The sequence below is a fragment of the Lutra lutra genome, chromosome 5, assembly GCF_902655055.1.
Source record: "Lutra lutra chromosome 5, mLutLut1.2, whole genome shotgun sequence".
Lineage (NCBI taxonomy): Eukaryota > Metazoa > Chordata > Mammalia > Carnivora > Mustelidae > Lutra > Lutra lutra.
In genome coordinates, this window is record NC_062282.1 from 13398687 (window position 1) to 13414415 (window position 15729).

The 15729-nt window shown below is 44.7% G+C and overlaps 1 protein-coding gene across 2 annotated transcripts in view; it reads right to left on the reverse strand.

Moving 5' to 3' along the window:
* RETREG1 (reticulophagy regulator 1) overlaps positions 1-15729 on the reverse strand; it is a 130185-nt gene that overhangs the window by 33229 nt on the left and 81227 nt on the right. Inside the window, exon 1 of one of the 2 annotated variants that reach the window (XM_047731878.1) lies at positions 8324-8820. The exons of the other annotated variant lie outside the window; for it this stretch is intronic. Coding sequence (XP_047587834.1) covers positions 8324-8358 — 35 coding nt within the window. The 5' untranslated portion in view covers positions 8359-8820. Of the gene's footprint in view, positions 1-8323; positions 8821-15729 lie in introns of those variants that run through there. 2 annotated transcript variants of the gene reach the window in all.

The window sequence follows — 15729 nt, forward strand, 5'->3', positions numbered from 1 at the left end:
GAACCTTTGATGTTCTGTTTCTTCCTGTATGTGTATCTGTGGCGTTTGTGGGGGGCAGAGGCAACTCTCTTCATAACTCTGTATCTCGCTCTCATGCACAAAGGACTTGAGGTCATTTGTAAAAGTACACAGAAGGGGCGCTTTGGGGGCTCAGTTGGTTGAACGTCTGACTCTTGATGTCGGCTCAGGTCAGGATCTCAGCCCAATGTCAAGCCCCATGTCGGGCTCCACATTCAGTGTGGAGTCTGCTTGAGATTCTCTCTCCCTCTGCCTCTCCCCCACTCCTACCCCCCCATTAGATAAATAAATAAATTTTGAAAATCTTTAAAAAACAAAAAGTATAGGGGCACGTGGGTGACTCAGTGGTTAAGAGTCTGCCTTCAGCTCAGGTCATGATCCCGGGGTGCTGGGATCGAGCCCTGCTTTGGGCTCCCTGTTCAGTGGGGAGCCTGCTTCTCTCTCTCCTGCTCCCCCTGCTTGTGTTCCCTCTCTCGCTATCTCTCTCTCTGTCAAATAAATAAATAAAATCTTTTTTTAAAAAAAGTACATAGAGAAATAAGAGATGCATTTGAACAAAATGGTGTACCTTCACCCAAGAGACGCAGCCCCACACCAGGGCACACAGCTTGGGGTCTGAGCCAGGGACAGACTCCAGCTCCCCACAGGTTCTCTCATCTGGGTCCTGTGGTACCCAGCCTACGCAGCCAGGGGGCTGGGAGGTGGCCCTACAAGGGAATGGGGCTAAAAGACCCAGGGACAGAAGAACATATGGAAACGCGTTCCAGAGGGCCCCAGATACTTTAGTTAGGGAGGAGTTATAATTTTACCTCCAATTGGCTAAATCAGAGATGGAAATATGATCATTTACAAGATTCACTGTGCTCATGGGATTAGAACAAACCACTTGGACAAGAGATAAGTGCATGTCTTGAACCTGAACTTCCTCTTGTGGATATTCTGCTCACTGACAGAAGGGTTGAGCAGACATCCTCGCTTCCCCAAAAGAGGTACATACTTTCACCCCACTCTGGTGTACAGCATAATACCTATGCTCGCTCGGGCCAAGGCAATCCCAGGAAGGGTCAGAACACTGTGACTCAAACACACAACCCCCATGGCCCTATTCCAAACAGGAAGAACACACATACCGCCTAGACCTGACCAGCTGGGAAGGCAGTGGGCAATTCTGCCTCTCCCCAGGGCTGGGGCCACCACCTGGAGAGAGCGGACGGCCCACGCACCATCCACGAAGGTCATGACTGCAATCAGGATACTCATGAGGACTGGATCACACCTGCTTGAGGTGTTTTTACCCCAAAGTGAGAGTTTTGTGCTGCTCCAGGCAATGTTTAACTTATGTTAAGTGTTGCTGTTATTAACTACTTTCTGAAGACTTAACCGTGAGTGAGTCACTAAATATTTAGTGTGGATTACCATCTATAAAACAAACCTATAAAGTCAATATTATCATCCCCGTTTTACTGATAAAGTGAGAGGTTAAGAAACTTGCCCAAGGTCACCGAGCTAATAAATGGTGAGGTTGGCAACTGTGGCCAGGACTGAAGAAAGCTTGGCAAAATTCCAAGGCTTTGCCTATAGTCACTCTACAGAGTGACTATAAATAGTGAAGTGTTTATGCCTAAAGACAGGAGCTTTGATTGGAAGATTATTCTATACAAGTAAGTGTATTCATCAACAAACTAGAGTATTGGACTGTTCCTCTGTTAGGAAAAGACGCCATTGGTCTGTGATTCTATTAACGGCAGGAACGGGAGCCAGGTTAAAAGTTTCACCATCGATATCTTCTCAAATGATAATTGGTAAACATTTTATAAAAACATAGATTAGGTAAACATTTTTTTCCTCTTTTTGGAAGTTTTAAAATAAAACCCCTGAATTCTTTGATATTCTTCCCAATAAAAAGGGAGGTCCATTTTCTTCTCTCTTGAAATCTAGATTTTTTTTGGTGGCTTGACCAACAGGACATGGTGGAAATGACTCTGGGCCCAGTTCTTAGGAAACTGGAAGCTTGTATTTCACACCCTTTGATCAATCATTCCCCAAATCAGAAAAATTAAAGCAGTATATCTCACATTTACACAGCAAAGCAATGTTCAATTATATAGCAGTAATAGATGTGGGAGAAATCCAAAGATGAGACTATTCTGAAGGCATTAAAAATTGCTTCCAAGGTGTTTATATGCCATTAGGAAAATGCTCATGAGCATATATATATATATATATATATATATATATATATATACACACACACACACACACACACATATACATACACACACACACAATTTTGTGTGTGTATATATATACACACACAAAATTGTATATATCATATACAGTTACTGTAATTCTGCCAAGATAATCTGTCCAAAGCACTAGAAGATAAAACATAACAGGATTTTTCTTTTTTTTTTTTTTAAGATTTTATTTATTTGACAGAGAGAGATCACAAGTAGGCAGAGAGGCAGGCAGAGAGAGAGGGGGAAGCAGGCTCTCTGCTGAGCAGAGAACCCGATGTGGGGCTCGATCCCAGGACCCTGGGATCATGACCTGAGCCGAAGGCAGAGGCTTTAACCCACTGAGCCACCCAGGCGCCCCCCAGGATTTTTAAGGTCATAATATTATATATGATCCTTTCTTCTTCACATTCCTTTCTCTTCCATACTGTTCTCATTTCCCCAAATGAAAGTTGTAACATTTCATGGAAAACAACATTGCGTATGAGATTTCCCCTCAGCAAGCCCTTTGCACTCAACATACCTTTGATGGGACCCAGATTTACACAGTGAAGAAAGGCAACAAGACAACTGAGTGGCCCTTGGCACAGCCTCGCTCATGAGGGGACAAAAGGAAGCTGATGCAAAGGGCTTGCCCTCTTGACACCTCTCTGTGTCCCACAACAGTGGCTGCCGCCCTCCTCTGACATTTGAAACCCAAGAGACCTCTGTCACATGTTAGTGATGGCAAAGATCTGTCACCCTGTCTTTACCAGGAGCTTGATTAGCGGAAGCTTTGGGGGGCCTGCGAGGTGTGGAGAAGTGTGCTGTCCATTACCAGTGATTAAGGGATCTCACACAAAACCAGCTCGCTTGCAACAAGGACAGACTGTATTGTTCTCTGTGTTCTTAATCAATTTCAAATATTAGCCCAGCTGGCTCAAAGCAGGATCTCAAAAGTGGTAAACATGTTCTGTGACCGACAGACATTTTCCACGACCATGCCGGAGGGTGGAAGAGAAATGAATCACGAATTCCTTCCACAAACCTTTCCTGAAGGCCTGGCATGCCCTGGGGAATATGAACGAAGCGGCAACAGCACTATGAGAATCCACACTAACTCCTGCCTCCCACCACAGTCACTCTGCGTGCTGGCGTTGACCCCCGCCGGCGTGCGAGAACCAATTCTGCGCATCTTTCCCCAGATCCACTTTCGGGGACCTCACGTGGGTGGCCTGAAGAGGCACCAATGAATGCTAAGGATCAGGGGCGTCTGGATGGCGCTGTCGGGTAAGGGTCCAACTCTCGGTCTCACTCAGTTTCTGATCTCAGGGTCCGTGAGATCAAGCCCCACCTCGGGCTCCACGCTCAGCTTGGAGTCTGCCTAAGACTCTTTCTTCCTCTCCCTCTGCTCCTCCCACCTCCTGCTCTCTCTCTCTCTTTCTCTCAAATAAATCTAAAAAAAAAAAAAAAAGAAAAAAAGCTAAAAATCAAAGCTTCCCTTCCCCTAGAGAGCTGGCTGTTAAAAATTAACCATCACAGCAACTGCCAGCAAGAGGGGCTCCTTCCTCCTCCTCTCACGCACTCCCGGCTACTCTGTCCTTCCTCCTTGTGTGCCAAGTGTCTGGCCACCATCGAGCTCTGGGTCTCACTGTGTACTCTCTGCTGCCCGCCTTCAAAGAGCAGCCCCTTCACCTCATGGCTGTGTGGACCAGTCCAGAACAGGACAGTACAGTCCACGAGCGAGCAAATGCTATGACACTGAGACTTCTAGAGCCCCAGTAGCCGCCTTCAACCAAATTTTTAAGTCTTGATTGCGTAGCATGACATGTCAAATAATAATGCTTTTCAGGGCATTATTATTTGACGTGTTGTTTCTGAATCACTAACAATGCACACTATTCTTCCGATGATATTCCATTTATCAGGAAGGTGTTAGAGCTGGGTAAAACACAAGCAGAGGATTCTGCACAATCTAAAAACCACAGCTACCTGAAATTTGCAAGGTGGCATCCTGTCAGCGCCCTTTCCCTGTCTCATGGTTAGCAAGACACCAATCACCCTTCCTCACTGGGGATTTACGAGACACCTGTCCAGACAAAACGACAGTGGAGCCTGTTGCACACTCAGAGTGTGTCAGACTCTCTGCCGGAAGTTGCTGTCTTTGTGTGGGATGTAAGGCCCCCAACAGGAAGTCCAAGCACCTGGGACTGGTCTGTAGCACCACATGGGGGACCCAGTAATCTGTCACCTGACGGGGATCACAATCTACTCTCTCATCAACAGTGCTGTCATTAGCTTCCAACATACCAACCCACGGCCTCGGATTCTCTTATGTCTAATTTATAATGATTTCTGAAATACCTACCCAGCTGATTCCCACTTTATGAACTTGCTATGTGCCAAAAGTTAGCATTTTTACACTTCAGAATCCATGCTCCCATGAGACGTTATAAATGGCCCTGAGATTCTCAGGCCAATCCACATAAGCGTATTACCTCATAATGCTCTGAAATACATGGGGGTCCTGTACTGCTAGCCCCTTGCTTCAAACCCTCTAAGGAATTCTCACCTCTGAGTAACACCCAGCCTCCTACCCTGGACTCTAACCTGGAGAGTCTTAGCCCCCCTCCTGTGCACTGCCCTCCATCCCTGCCTCTCGGTTCATGGGCATCACTGTGTGCCCCTCTCGGGGTCTATGCCCGTGCCGGGTCCACTTCCCCCACTGCGCTCTCCTCACATGCCCATGTGGCTGCCTCCTTCAAATCTCAGCCCAAGGAAGCCTCCTCAGAGAGGCCTTCCTATCACACCCGCCATGCATTCCGCCTTACTAGTTTTAGCCCATATTATCCAAGATATTGGTGTTATATGCAGCTCATGGATCATTGAACACATCAAAAAATGATTTAAAAATTAAAAATAAGTAAAATAAAACAATTCTTTCCTTATTCTTCAACTTGTGAAGTGTCTATCTCCCCTGCTCGGACAGTATGACCCGTGAAAGCAGGGGTACAGCCCATCACCCTGTCGCCTGGGGCACAGCACGTGGCTTCCCTGCCACACTTGATAAACACATACAGAGGGACCCAGTGAGTGTGCGGACAGCAGGATCTCTTGCAGATGTGCTTGTACGACAGGATACGGTCCGAGCTTAGTCGCGGTAACCTTGGGTCCATCCCCTTCCTGGCAGCTGGTGGGGACTGAGGTGGGGCAGGGGACCACACAGAGCCAGCCTCTGGCCCGTGGGTAATTTTCCTCACATTTCTTGATCCCGTCTCTCTCCTTGGTTACTGCCCCCATGTTTTTCCTTCTCCCCAGGCTCTCTGGGCTTCCTGCTTGGGTTTCTGCCTTCACTACCCTGCTGTAGAATGCCATCTTTCACACCTTCTCCCCTCGGCTCCTGACCTTGACAGTGGCACAGAGTCTGTGGAAGCTCTTACCAAGGGTGTCTATTTCTGGCAATGACCTAAACAGCGAGGAGGAGGAGGGTCTCTCCTCTGCCCGCTCCCCTCCCGGGCAGTTGTGCTCACTGTCGTCCATCTGATGAGTATAACACGGTGCCTAGCAGCCCCTGGGCCCCCGGTGCCTACAGCTTCATAGCATTTGGTTTCTACTGATTTCCAAGTCTAAATTGGGAGTTAGCTCCCTGTTTCAGAGCAATTCGGATCACCAAATTGCAAAATGGGATTAAAGTAACATGGAGAAGCCTGAATGTGAAATTCAACCAGAACCTGCTAAATGTGAGCACTAAGAACCAGTTTGGTCAGCAGACCCAAGCCTATAACCTGTTCTCTTTCAGACATGGCGGCAGAGAAGTTATCCAATGGCGTCCAATCTCAGATTTAGCAAGAATAAAATTCCCTCACAAGTGTTATGTTTTATTTCTGGTCTCACTCTAAATTTTCCCCTGTCTGGGGTTCCCTTTTTTAACTTTCTGCACAGATAAGGGGGAAAAAAAGAGGCAAAACAAAGTATATTGTATAGAAAACCACCAACTGTTAAATGCTGGCATTTATCTCATCAAAATAAGAAGGGGACAGGGGTCCACCACTTCAGAGGAGTGAGAGGGAGCTTCCCATTTGCAGCAAATATATTTTTAGTCCTTGGTAATAGCTATTATTAGATATATGTGTATTATATATACTTACAGTCTTCTTCTTGTCTGTTTATCCTTTGGAACCAGTAAAACATTCTGAGAAAAAGATCTTATGTTTGTTCACTTCACATCTAAAACAGTTAATTCAAAATATTCGTAATTATCAAAAATTGCTTATAATTTAATTTAACTGTGATAATGTTACATTTCATTAAAGTCATCTTTACTACATTTATGCCAAATCTCTCCTTTCAGTTTCTAAGATGATCAGTCTCCCTAGATAGTTACTGCAGGTGCTAAAATGCTTTATAAATACATTCAACAAGTATTTATTAAAAGTTCTTATCCTGTGTGAAATTCTATGCAGAGAGTTGGCAGGAATGCCAGAACACAGAGACACAAAGAGAAAGTCCTGCTTTCAGAAATGTTCTAGTGGAAACACAGTATCAGTAGATCAACCCAACATCTCAAACCTAGACTGTCATCTGCATTTCTCTGAAAATGTTTTTGTAACTGGTCAGTCCATGTCGTCCCAAATCTAGATACTTTTATAAACATCATCTTCAAGTATTTGATTTAATGTCTCATTTTATATAGAAAGGTGTTTCATTAGTAAATCAAATGTCAACTGAATGTCCCCTTTAATGTATTGGGAAGGAATCCAGAAGAAATAAAGACTCAAAACCTTCAAAGAATCTTTTAAGAAGAGGAGTGCAACTGATTATAGTCAACCACACACACACACTCATGGCTTAAAAGGGATGTGTATCTTTTTTTCTTTTTTGGAGGGAGTGTGATTGACACCAATGTTACAGTAGCTTCAGGAGTACGACACAGTGATTGTACACGCCTATATGTTACAGGTGTAGCTTCCATCTGTCACCACACAACACTGTGACGATACCATTGACGATATTCCCTATGCTATGGCTTTAACGGATGCTTATCTTTAATAGAAGGACAATAAAATATTTGGACATTTCTGTTCCTTAAAGAGTGAACAGTTTCTACTTTTTCTGACAGTAAGACTGTCATTTAACCCCTTTTCCTTTTTTTTTTTTTTAAGAAATCTTAAAAATTGATTTGAGAGAGTGAGCAAGCATGGGTGTGGGCTCATGGGAGTGGGGAGGGATAGAGTGAGAGACAGAGAATCCCAAGCAGACTCCCCACTGAGCATGGAGCCCCACAAGGGGCTCAATCCCAGGACCCCAAATCGTGACCTGAGCTGAAACCAAGAGTTGGACACTCAACCAACCGAGCCCAGGCACCACTCCCGCCTTTTCCCACAGCTCTCTTTCTTCTTCATATCCGAATCTCAATGTCCCTACTTAGAATTCCAGTGAAACTGATTCATACAAATTTTGTGCACACAGCCATGGGACCAGACATGGAGACTTTCCTGATGGGCACACACTAGGTCCATGTTAGCAGGAGAAACTGCCTGCTTCTCTTCCTAGCTCTCTCCCCCTTCTTAGAGATCAGTGTTATCAAAAACACTGATACAATTAATGTACCGCATGTGGGGGCCAACAGATCCCATTGCCAAAGATAAGGGCTGTGGCAGAAAAAAAGGGTAGTTAGGTCAAAATTGATATACTGGCCTCCTGTTTAACCATTAAGAATGTTCTAACATCTTACAAAATAGGCACCAGCTTCGATTTCCAACAACTGTCCTGTCAAGTTAAAAATCAAGCACCACAAAATTCAAGTAAATTTCTGTGTGGTACAGAAGGGGAAACACGTCTATAAAAATTCAGGCCACCCCCTTCCTTGTCCAAGAAAAACACTTACTGGCTTATGTTTCTAAGTGTTTCTAAGTGAATTTTATGCTCCTCTCTTCGCACTCAAGAAAATTCCATGTCCTGAGCATGAGGGATGGCATTCCTCTTCATTTTAATTTTAAACTACTTTTGAAATTAGTGATAATGTCTTTCAAAAAGACAACTAGTAAGTAAAATAGACTCAAGAAAAAGTAAATATATCTCGGAATTACCTTTGGCCTGGTCCAAAGTCGTCAGCTTCAGACATTTCTGCCCTGTAAAAACACTGACCGAGTGGCTGGGGCTGCAGACTCGTGAGCTAGGAAGTCGCCTTCTCCTCTCACCAGCAAGTATCGGGGGGGAAGATCCCCAGTCGTCAAGTCCCTTCCTCTTTGGAAAGAAGCTCCCCTCCCTTACTCAGAAAGTAGGTGTTTACAAACTTCCAAAGCACCTGCTCGCCTTGAATGAAGCTAAGTGCTGGGCTATGATGACTGTCCCCTTCTAAAAATAAACAGGTCACCTCTTACTCCCAGTACCGTGACAGCCGCTGGGAACAAGCATTTTCTCTTGAGCAGTGTGAGAATGTGTCACCGCCCAGCTATGAACCTTTACTGGGCTGATTTCACCTAGACCTGCCCACTCTTTCTCTTTCCCTTTTTTTTTTTTCTTTTTTTCCTGGCACGACGAGGCACCCATCGAAGGGCAGTGTGGCCACAGGGAGCCTCAAACTTCAGGCTGGGCTATCAGATCTCCAACTCACAGGAGGAGGTTGGGGGGCGGAGAGTGAAATGGGCTGTGCCAGAGCTGAGAGCCTGGTTTGTTCTGAGAATGCTTAGGCACTCAGCAAAAGATCTTTTACAGAAAAGAAAAACACCACCAAGAAACAACCGTGTTTTGAGGGACACGCTGTTTTGCAAGAAAATCTTCCTTTGGGCCATCTAGATTTCTCAACTCAGAATGAGTTTGCACACGGAGGAGTCCATGCATGCCTTTGGGCAATGGGACTTCTCTCACAGACTTCCCTCTGCCATCGGGGAGCAGCCTGACACTGGCGCACGGCCGGGCTGTGTGCCTGAGATATTTTTATAGCTTGGCTCATCACCCTGTAGGAGTAATCAATCACCAAGGACCCTCACTGGCTACAGTTTCTAAGAGCAGGACAAAAATGACCTCATGTTTTCTTGCTTCCAAAGAGGGTAGAAGAAAAGGTTGGGGGGGCACCTGGGTGGCTCAGTCAGTTAGGCGTCTGCCTTCTGCTCAGGTGTGATCCCAGGGTCCTGAGATCGAGCCCCACATTGGAGGGGAGTGTCTCTGCTCAGCAGGGAGTCTGCATCTCCCTCTGCCTCTCCCCCTATTCCTGCTCTCCCTCTCTCTCAAACAAATAAATAAAATCTTAAAAAAAAAAAGAAGTTAGACCTGGTTGGCCAAAAGGTACAAACTTGCAGTTATAAAATAAGTAAGTACAAGTTCCCATCACAAAAAAAAAAAACCACAAAAACCTGTAACTGTGTGTGCTGACCGATGTTAACTAGACTTATCGTGGTCATCCATTTCCTGCTACATATGAATATCAAATCTTCCGTTGTATACCTGAAATATGTTACATCAATCATATCTCAGTAAAGAAAAAAAAAAAGTATAGCTCCCTCCTCATTAAAAAAAAAAAAAAAAAAAAAAGGCTAGGAGAACTATTGACCCTAAAAGCTTTGTATGAAAAGTTGAAATCATTTTTTTTTCCTGATTGGGAACATTAGATAAAGCAGTAAGCAGGATCTAATTATTAAGCAATAATAGGCTTTTCTTTTAGAAAATGCCTGCTTTCTATTGTCACTATATAGCAATATATATTTACTGTACATTTTACATTTACATGTGTGATTTCTAGAACATCAAAGAATTGGAAAGTTGAAATGGGCAACATGTAAACCGGCTCTCTTTTGGGTACTCTGATATTTTGTGCCACAATTCTATTCTTTAATCCCTCACACAAGATCTAAAGTTCTAGACCACAAAGTCTAAGATTAAGTCGGTGCAGGTACTCAAACACATAACTCAAATACTGTTGACCTTGAAGGCAAACAGTCCTAGCAAAGTCCTGAAGATCTGGCTGTGCAGGTGCCTTTCAGACCCAAAGCGACATGCAGCTTTGTGAGAAATTCCAAGTTTAAGAATTGACAAGTTCAAACACTGAAAACACCATCAGTGAGACTATTTCAGTACTTTCATTCAAAGTTATCAACAACGAAAAGCACACTAGGATCTAACTCTCCATTTTAACAATTTGATCCCATTAATTTTACCTTTTGTTCCCCTAAACTCCTGTTTTACTATTTTTTTTGAATATCTGAGCTCAGCTGTTGCCAAACTGAAGTTGCTGTTTAGAAAAGAACTGAGTATGTTTCTGAAATCTGCCTCTGGGTGTTAGAAGACAGGTACGTCTTCAGTGTTATAACAGATGAATTGCTCGTCACTACCATAAAATATTTATTAAAATACTTCCAATTAAGCACTCTTTCATGCATTTTTATTTTTTTATTTTGAAAAAAATGTTTTTTTTATTTATTTGACAGAGAGAGAGACAGTGAGAGGGAACACAAGCAGGGGGAGTGGGAGAGGGAGAAGCAGGCTTCCCACTGAGCAGGGAGCCCGATGCGGGGCTCGGTCTCAGGACCCTGGGATCATGACCTGAGCCGAAGGCAGACCCTTAACTGACTGAGCAACCCAGGCACCCCTTCTTCATGAATTTTTAAATGACTTTTTCCAACCATGGATTCCCCCTTCAGGTATATTTGTGTTAATTTCTGAAATTCACAAAAACAAGGAGGGGAAACAAGGATGGCACAGGTTACAGAAACCAGAGTGAAACTTCATAGCTGACATGGCGGATGGCTTCTTGGCACTGGGGACACCTTCAGCTCTGGTGGTGAGGGAGAGCGAGGGGCTGTGTTGGAGTTACAAAGGTTCCCTGTCACTGCTGACCTGAAATCCACTGGACTTCCTGAATGTAAGGTTCATAGCACACACACATGGGAGAGACCTAGAAGGCCCCAGAAGCTTTCCAACATTCTCAGATACTGAAAAGGGACCCCACGAAGTTAGGTGACCCACTCTGGACAGATTGGGACAGACTGCAGTGCACAGTGTCCTTGTCACTCCTCCACATGAAGAGATAGCAGAGCCCACACATTCTGGCAAAAGCTCCCGTGGCCAGACACTTCCATAGTTCAAGTTTTCTTGTATCAATACTCTTCCAAAATATGCATGCATTTTTAGTAATACACATTAAACATTTTTTTTTGCAGTTTCATCATATAGTATGCGAGCTAAAAAAATCATTACCGTATCAAAGCTAATTGTCTACTTTTCCTGAGGCTCCTTTTCCACAAAATCATTGGTCTGAGTTTTTTCTCCCTACTCTTCTATAACAGCTTTGACTAAGGCTCTGGAACTTTCTATCAGAGATAACAGGAGGGACTCTCCCTCTCTTGGAGGTTACACGGCAGTATTAGTATGAACGGCCAAGTTGTGGGTGTGGGTGCGGGAGTGGGGGGAGTCCTCAGTGGACAGAAAATCACTATTACAGGAAGGTTAATTGTTCGCTAAGTTGGCCTAACAGAATTCTTGCTGAAGGCAGGCCAGGCTGATGGGCTATTACCTTGAGGTGTTGGGAGATGAGGAATTTGGTCAGAGATGAAGGGTCATCAGATATCAAGGGGGAAGGATCCTTGTTAAAGTGACCTGACAGGATTCTTGATAAAACTGGGTTCTTGAGGGGCGCCTGCGTGGCTCAGTGGGTTAAAGCCTCTGCCTTCGGCTCAGGTCATGATCCCAGGGTCCTGAGATCGAGCCCCACATCGGGCTCTCTGCTCCGCAGGGAGCCTGCTTCCTCCTCTCTCTCTCTGCCTGCCTCTCTGCCTACTTGTGATCTCTGTCTGTCAAATAAATAAAATCTTAAAAAAAAAAAAAAAAAACTGGGTTCTTGAGGGGGCACCTGGCTTCTCGGTCAGAGAAGCAGGTGACTATTGATCTCAGGGTTGTGAGGTCGAGCCCTGCATTGGGTATAGAGATTATTTAAATAAAAACTTAAGAAAATACAACAACAACAACAAAAAAAAACCCAAAACTGGGTTCTTGAGAACATACCCAAGGATATAGCCTCGCTGCAAAAAAGCTCAGAGGAGGCTGACTAGAATTTGATCAAAGACAGAGTCTTTGTCACCTCCTAAGAATAGGTACATTTTGATTTCTTCTCTCAGCACTCAGTGCTACAAACTCTGTGGACCCTCCAGAGACACACCATCCAATATGGCAGCCACTGAGCCCAGGACGTGCGGCTGGGGCACAGTCTGAAGACTCAGTAGAAAAAAAAAGAATGTAAAACATCTCGTGACTGATTTTCATATTTCATTTCAAATTGAAATATTTTCATATTTCACACGGTGTTGAAATGGTAATATTTGGGGCATATGAATAAAATATCAAAATTAGGGACGCCTGGGTGGCTCAGTTGGTTAAGCAGCTGCCTTCGGCTCAGGTCATGATCCCAGCGTCCTGGGATCGAGTCCCACATCGGGCTCCTTGCTCAGCAGGGAGCCTGCTTCTCCCTCTGCCTCTGCCTGCCACTCTGTCTGCCTGTGCTCGCTCTCTCTCCCTCTCTCTCTCTGACAAATAAATAAATAAAATCTTAAAAAAAAATCAAAATTAATTTCACTTGTTTTTTATTTAACATGGCTTCTAGAAGTTTTAATTCACATATGTAGCTTACATTATATGTCTGGCGGTCCATATAGCTCCAGAGCTTAATTCTCTACTTCTCTGGCAAAATTGGTTTAAGTTAGACATAAAAGAACAACTATTGTGAGAACACACTGGTTAACATAATCTTACCAACTGTTTCAGAAACATTTCCAGAATTTTTTTTGGCGGGGGGTGTGTGTGTGTGTGGAATGGGACAGAGAGACGGGGAGAGAGAGACAGAATCTTAGGTAGACTCTACACCCAGCGTGGAACCAGACATTGGGCTCAATCTCATGACCCTGAGATCAGGACCTGAGCTGAAATCAAAAGTCAGACGCTCAACCGACTGAGCCACCCAGGCACCTGTAGAATTGCTTTTGATCAAAAAGGAAAAGGGTTAGGGATTTACAAAAGACAATGAATAGGACAGTACTAGAGAAGTCCATGAAGCATTTAGTCTATATGCTAATATCTTCTCCATCCCTCCTCCCTCTAGCCTCTGAAGACAAGAATAAGATCCCTTAACTGACTTCTCCAAGGCCAGGCTGTGTCCTGAGTCATTGATTCCCTCCCCCTCCTTGCTTCTCCAATTTGTGCCACCAATTATCCCATCTCCTTTTTTTTTTTTTTTAAAGATTTTATATTTTATTTGGGAGAGAGAGAGCAGGGGGTGGAGCAGAGGGAAAGCAGCCTCCCTGATGAGCAGGGAGCGTGATGCTATGTGGGACTCAATCCCAGGACCCCAGGATCATGATCTGAGCCAAAGGCAGATGCTTAACTAACTGAGCCACCCAGGTGCCCCATCCCATCTCCCTCTTACTGGTTCAAGACCCTCCAGAGCTCTACCTTTTCCTTCAGCCACAAGTATATCAGGCTTCTTCCAGAAACTGCATCACTGACCACATATCTCCTAGTTACTGAGCTCTGTCTTCTGTTCTTTCAGCTGAAGGTCCTAACCAGTGGTTTGTGGTCATCAGTCCTCACCAATTACAATCTACCTTCTGCCCCTTTCCTGACCTTGGCACTTCTGTCCCTTTGTCCTGGCGCTGTCCCCATGCCGGTCTCAAAGACTCCACTTTCTGTGCGCAGCTCCAGTTTCTCTCAACAGTCCTTCTTGGTCTCTCTAGGTGCTCCTCTTCTAACTGGCTTCCAACACCGGTGATCTTGAGGGCAAGGCTCCCCCACCTTTGGCCATTCTAATTCTGCAGACCAGGGACAAGCCATGAATCTGCTCCCAGATGCTGCTGATGCTGCTGGCGGGGACCCATTCTTTGTGAACATAGTCCTAGCGCTGCAGTGCTGCCCACCCTCCCCTTCCATGCTATACGATACCCCTAGGAAATCTCTCTCTTCCCCGACTTTAACCCTCACCTCTATCCCCAAACCTACATCCCCTGCTGGACACACTCCAGAACCCCAGGCCATAGGTCCTACCACCCACCAGCTGTGGTGCATGGGAGCTGCCTCTAACTAGCTCATGGCAACTCTTCCTATCTCCTCCCTCTCCTGTTCAGTGATATAAAGTAGGTCATTTCAGTCAGCCATGGTGGGAGCATTTATACCATGGGAATTGGCAAATGCTGCAAATCAGCCACCTCATCCCTACCCGTTCTGAGCCACTTGTTCAAAATGTACTCCCACACCACTGAGTACTAACTATCTCAATTGACCTGTGCTGTGTGAAGCAAGGAGGCCATTGAGATCGAGAAGGTTCTCAGGCTTTAGCATTCTGCATTAGCAAACCAAAATGTAAGTCTATAAACCCCTCAAGGTTAACCTAAGGGTGACCAATCACAAGCATCCAATAGGCTTTCCCAAATAAGGCAACCACTGGAGCTACAGCCAAGCAAATAATTGCCTTGCCTTTGTTTCCACATAGTCTCTACCAAAGTCTTCTCCCAACTCCTGACAGAGAAGTGCTCCTAATCACTTTCAGCTTGGTGCCACGTGAGTCCAACTGATTTTTGCGCACACCAACTCTTAAAAATTTATATATAACGTGCCTTGGTTTATATTTTAACTCCTGGAAGCCCCACACATATCTCTAAAGAACAAATCCAAAGAGGACCCACCTTCTCTGCAAACCGAAGATGTTCAGTTTCTTCTCCCATTTCTTTCCTTTTTTAGAAAAGTAATCCCTTGTATCATTCTCAACTCCACTATTCTGATGCATTTTCTCCATAAAATTTAGCAACATCTCATCCTACTATCTGTTTATCTATCTGCTATCTGAACCCTCCCTCCCAGAGCGGGCAACAAACCTTCCTGTTCATGACCGTTTCTCAGTAAGAGTACAAAGCCTGGTAGAGCTAGCTCCTAGACCAGAACAAACTAGTGTTTTTAGGTGATATTACTAGTGAATGTGAGTTACATAAGTGAAGAATTGTTCCAAGTGGTCAACAGGGGCAGAGCAAGAAAAAGGGGAGCTGTATTCTCTCTTCCCTCTCTCTTATGCACAGAGAAGACTCCCCATCAGCTTGAACACACTGAGCTATGTTTGTAAGCCACCCTGACATTTTTCGTCTTAGTTCAGTCTGGTCTCCTCTGCTGCCTAGGCTAAGGGCAACCAAAGTCTTGTGATCAAATACTCCAAGCAACATAGGCCCTGTAAATATATTGTGTGATTCTAAGTTACAAGCACCTATTTTACATTTTTTAAAAAGACTTATTTATTTTAGGGAGAGAGAGGGAGTACGTGCCACACAAGCTGAGGGAGAGAAACAATCCCAAACTGACTGCACGCTGAGCCCAGAGTCCGACATGGGCTGGATCCCACAACCTTGAGGTTGTGAATGAAGCCAAAACCAAGAGTCAGACACCCAACCTACAGAGCCACCTGAGCGCCCTGAACTTGTATATTTTCAATGTCATGTCATGTTATTTGTAAATATTTTGTGTGCCT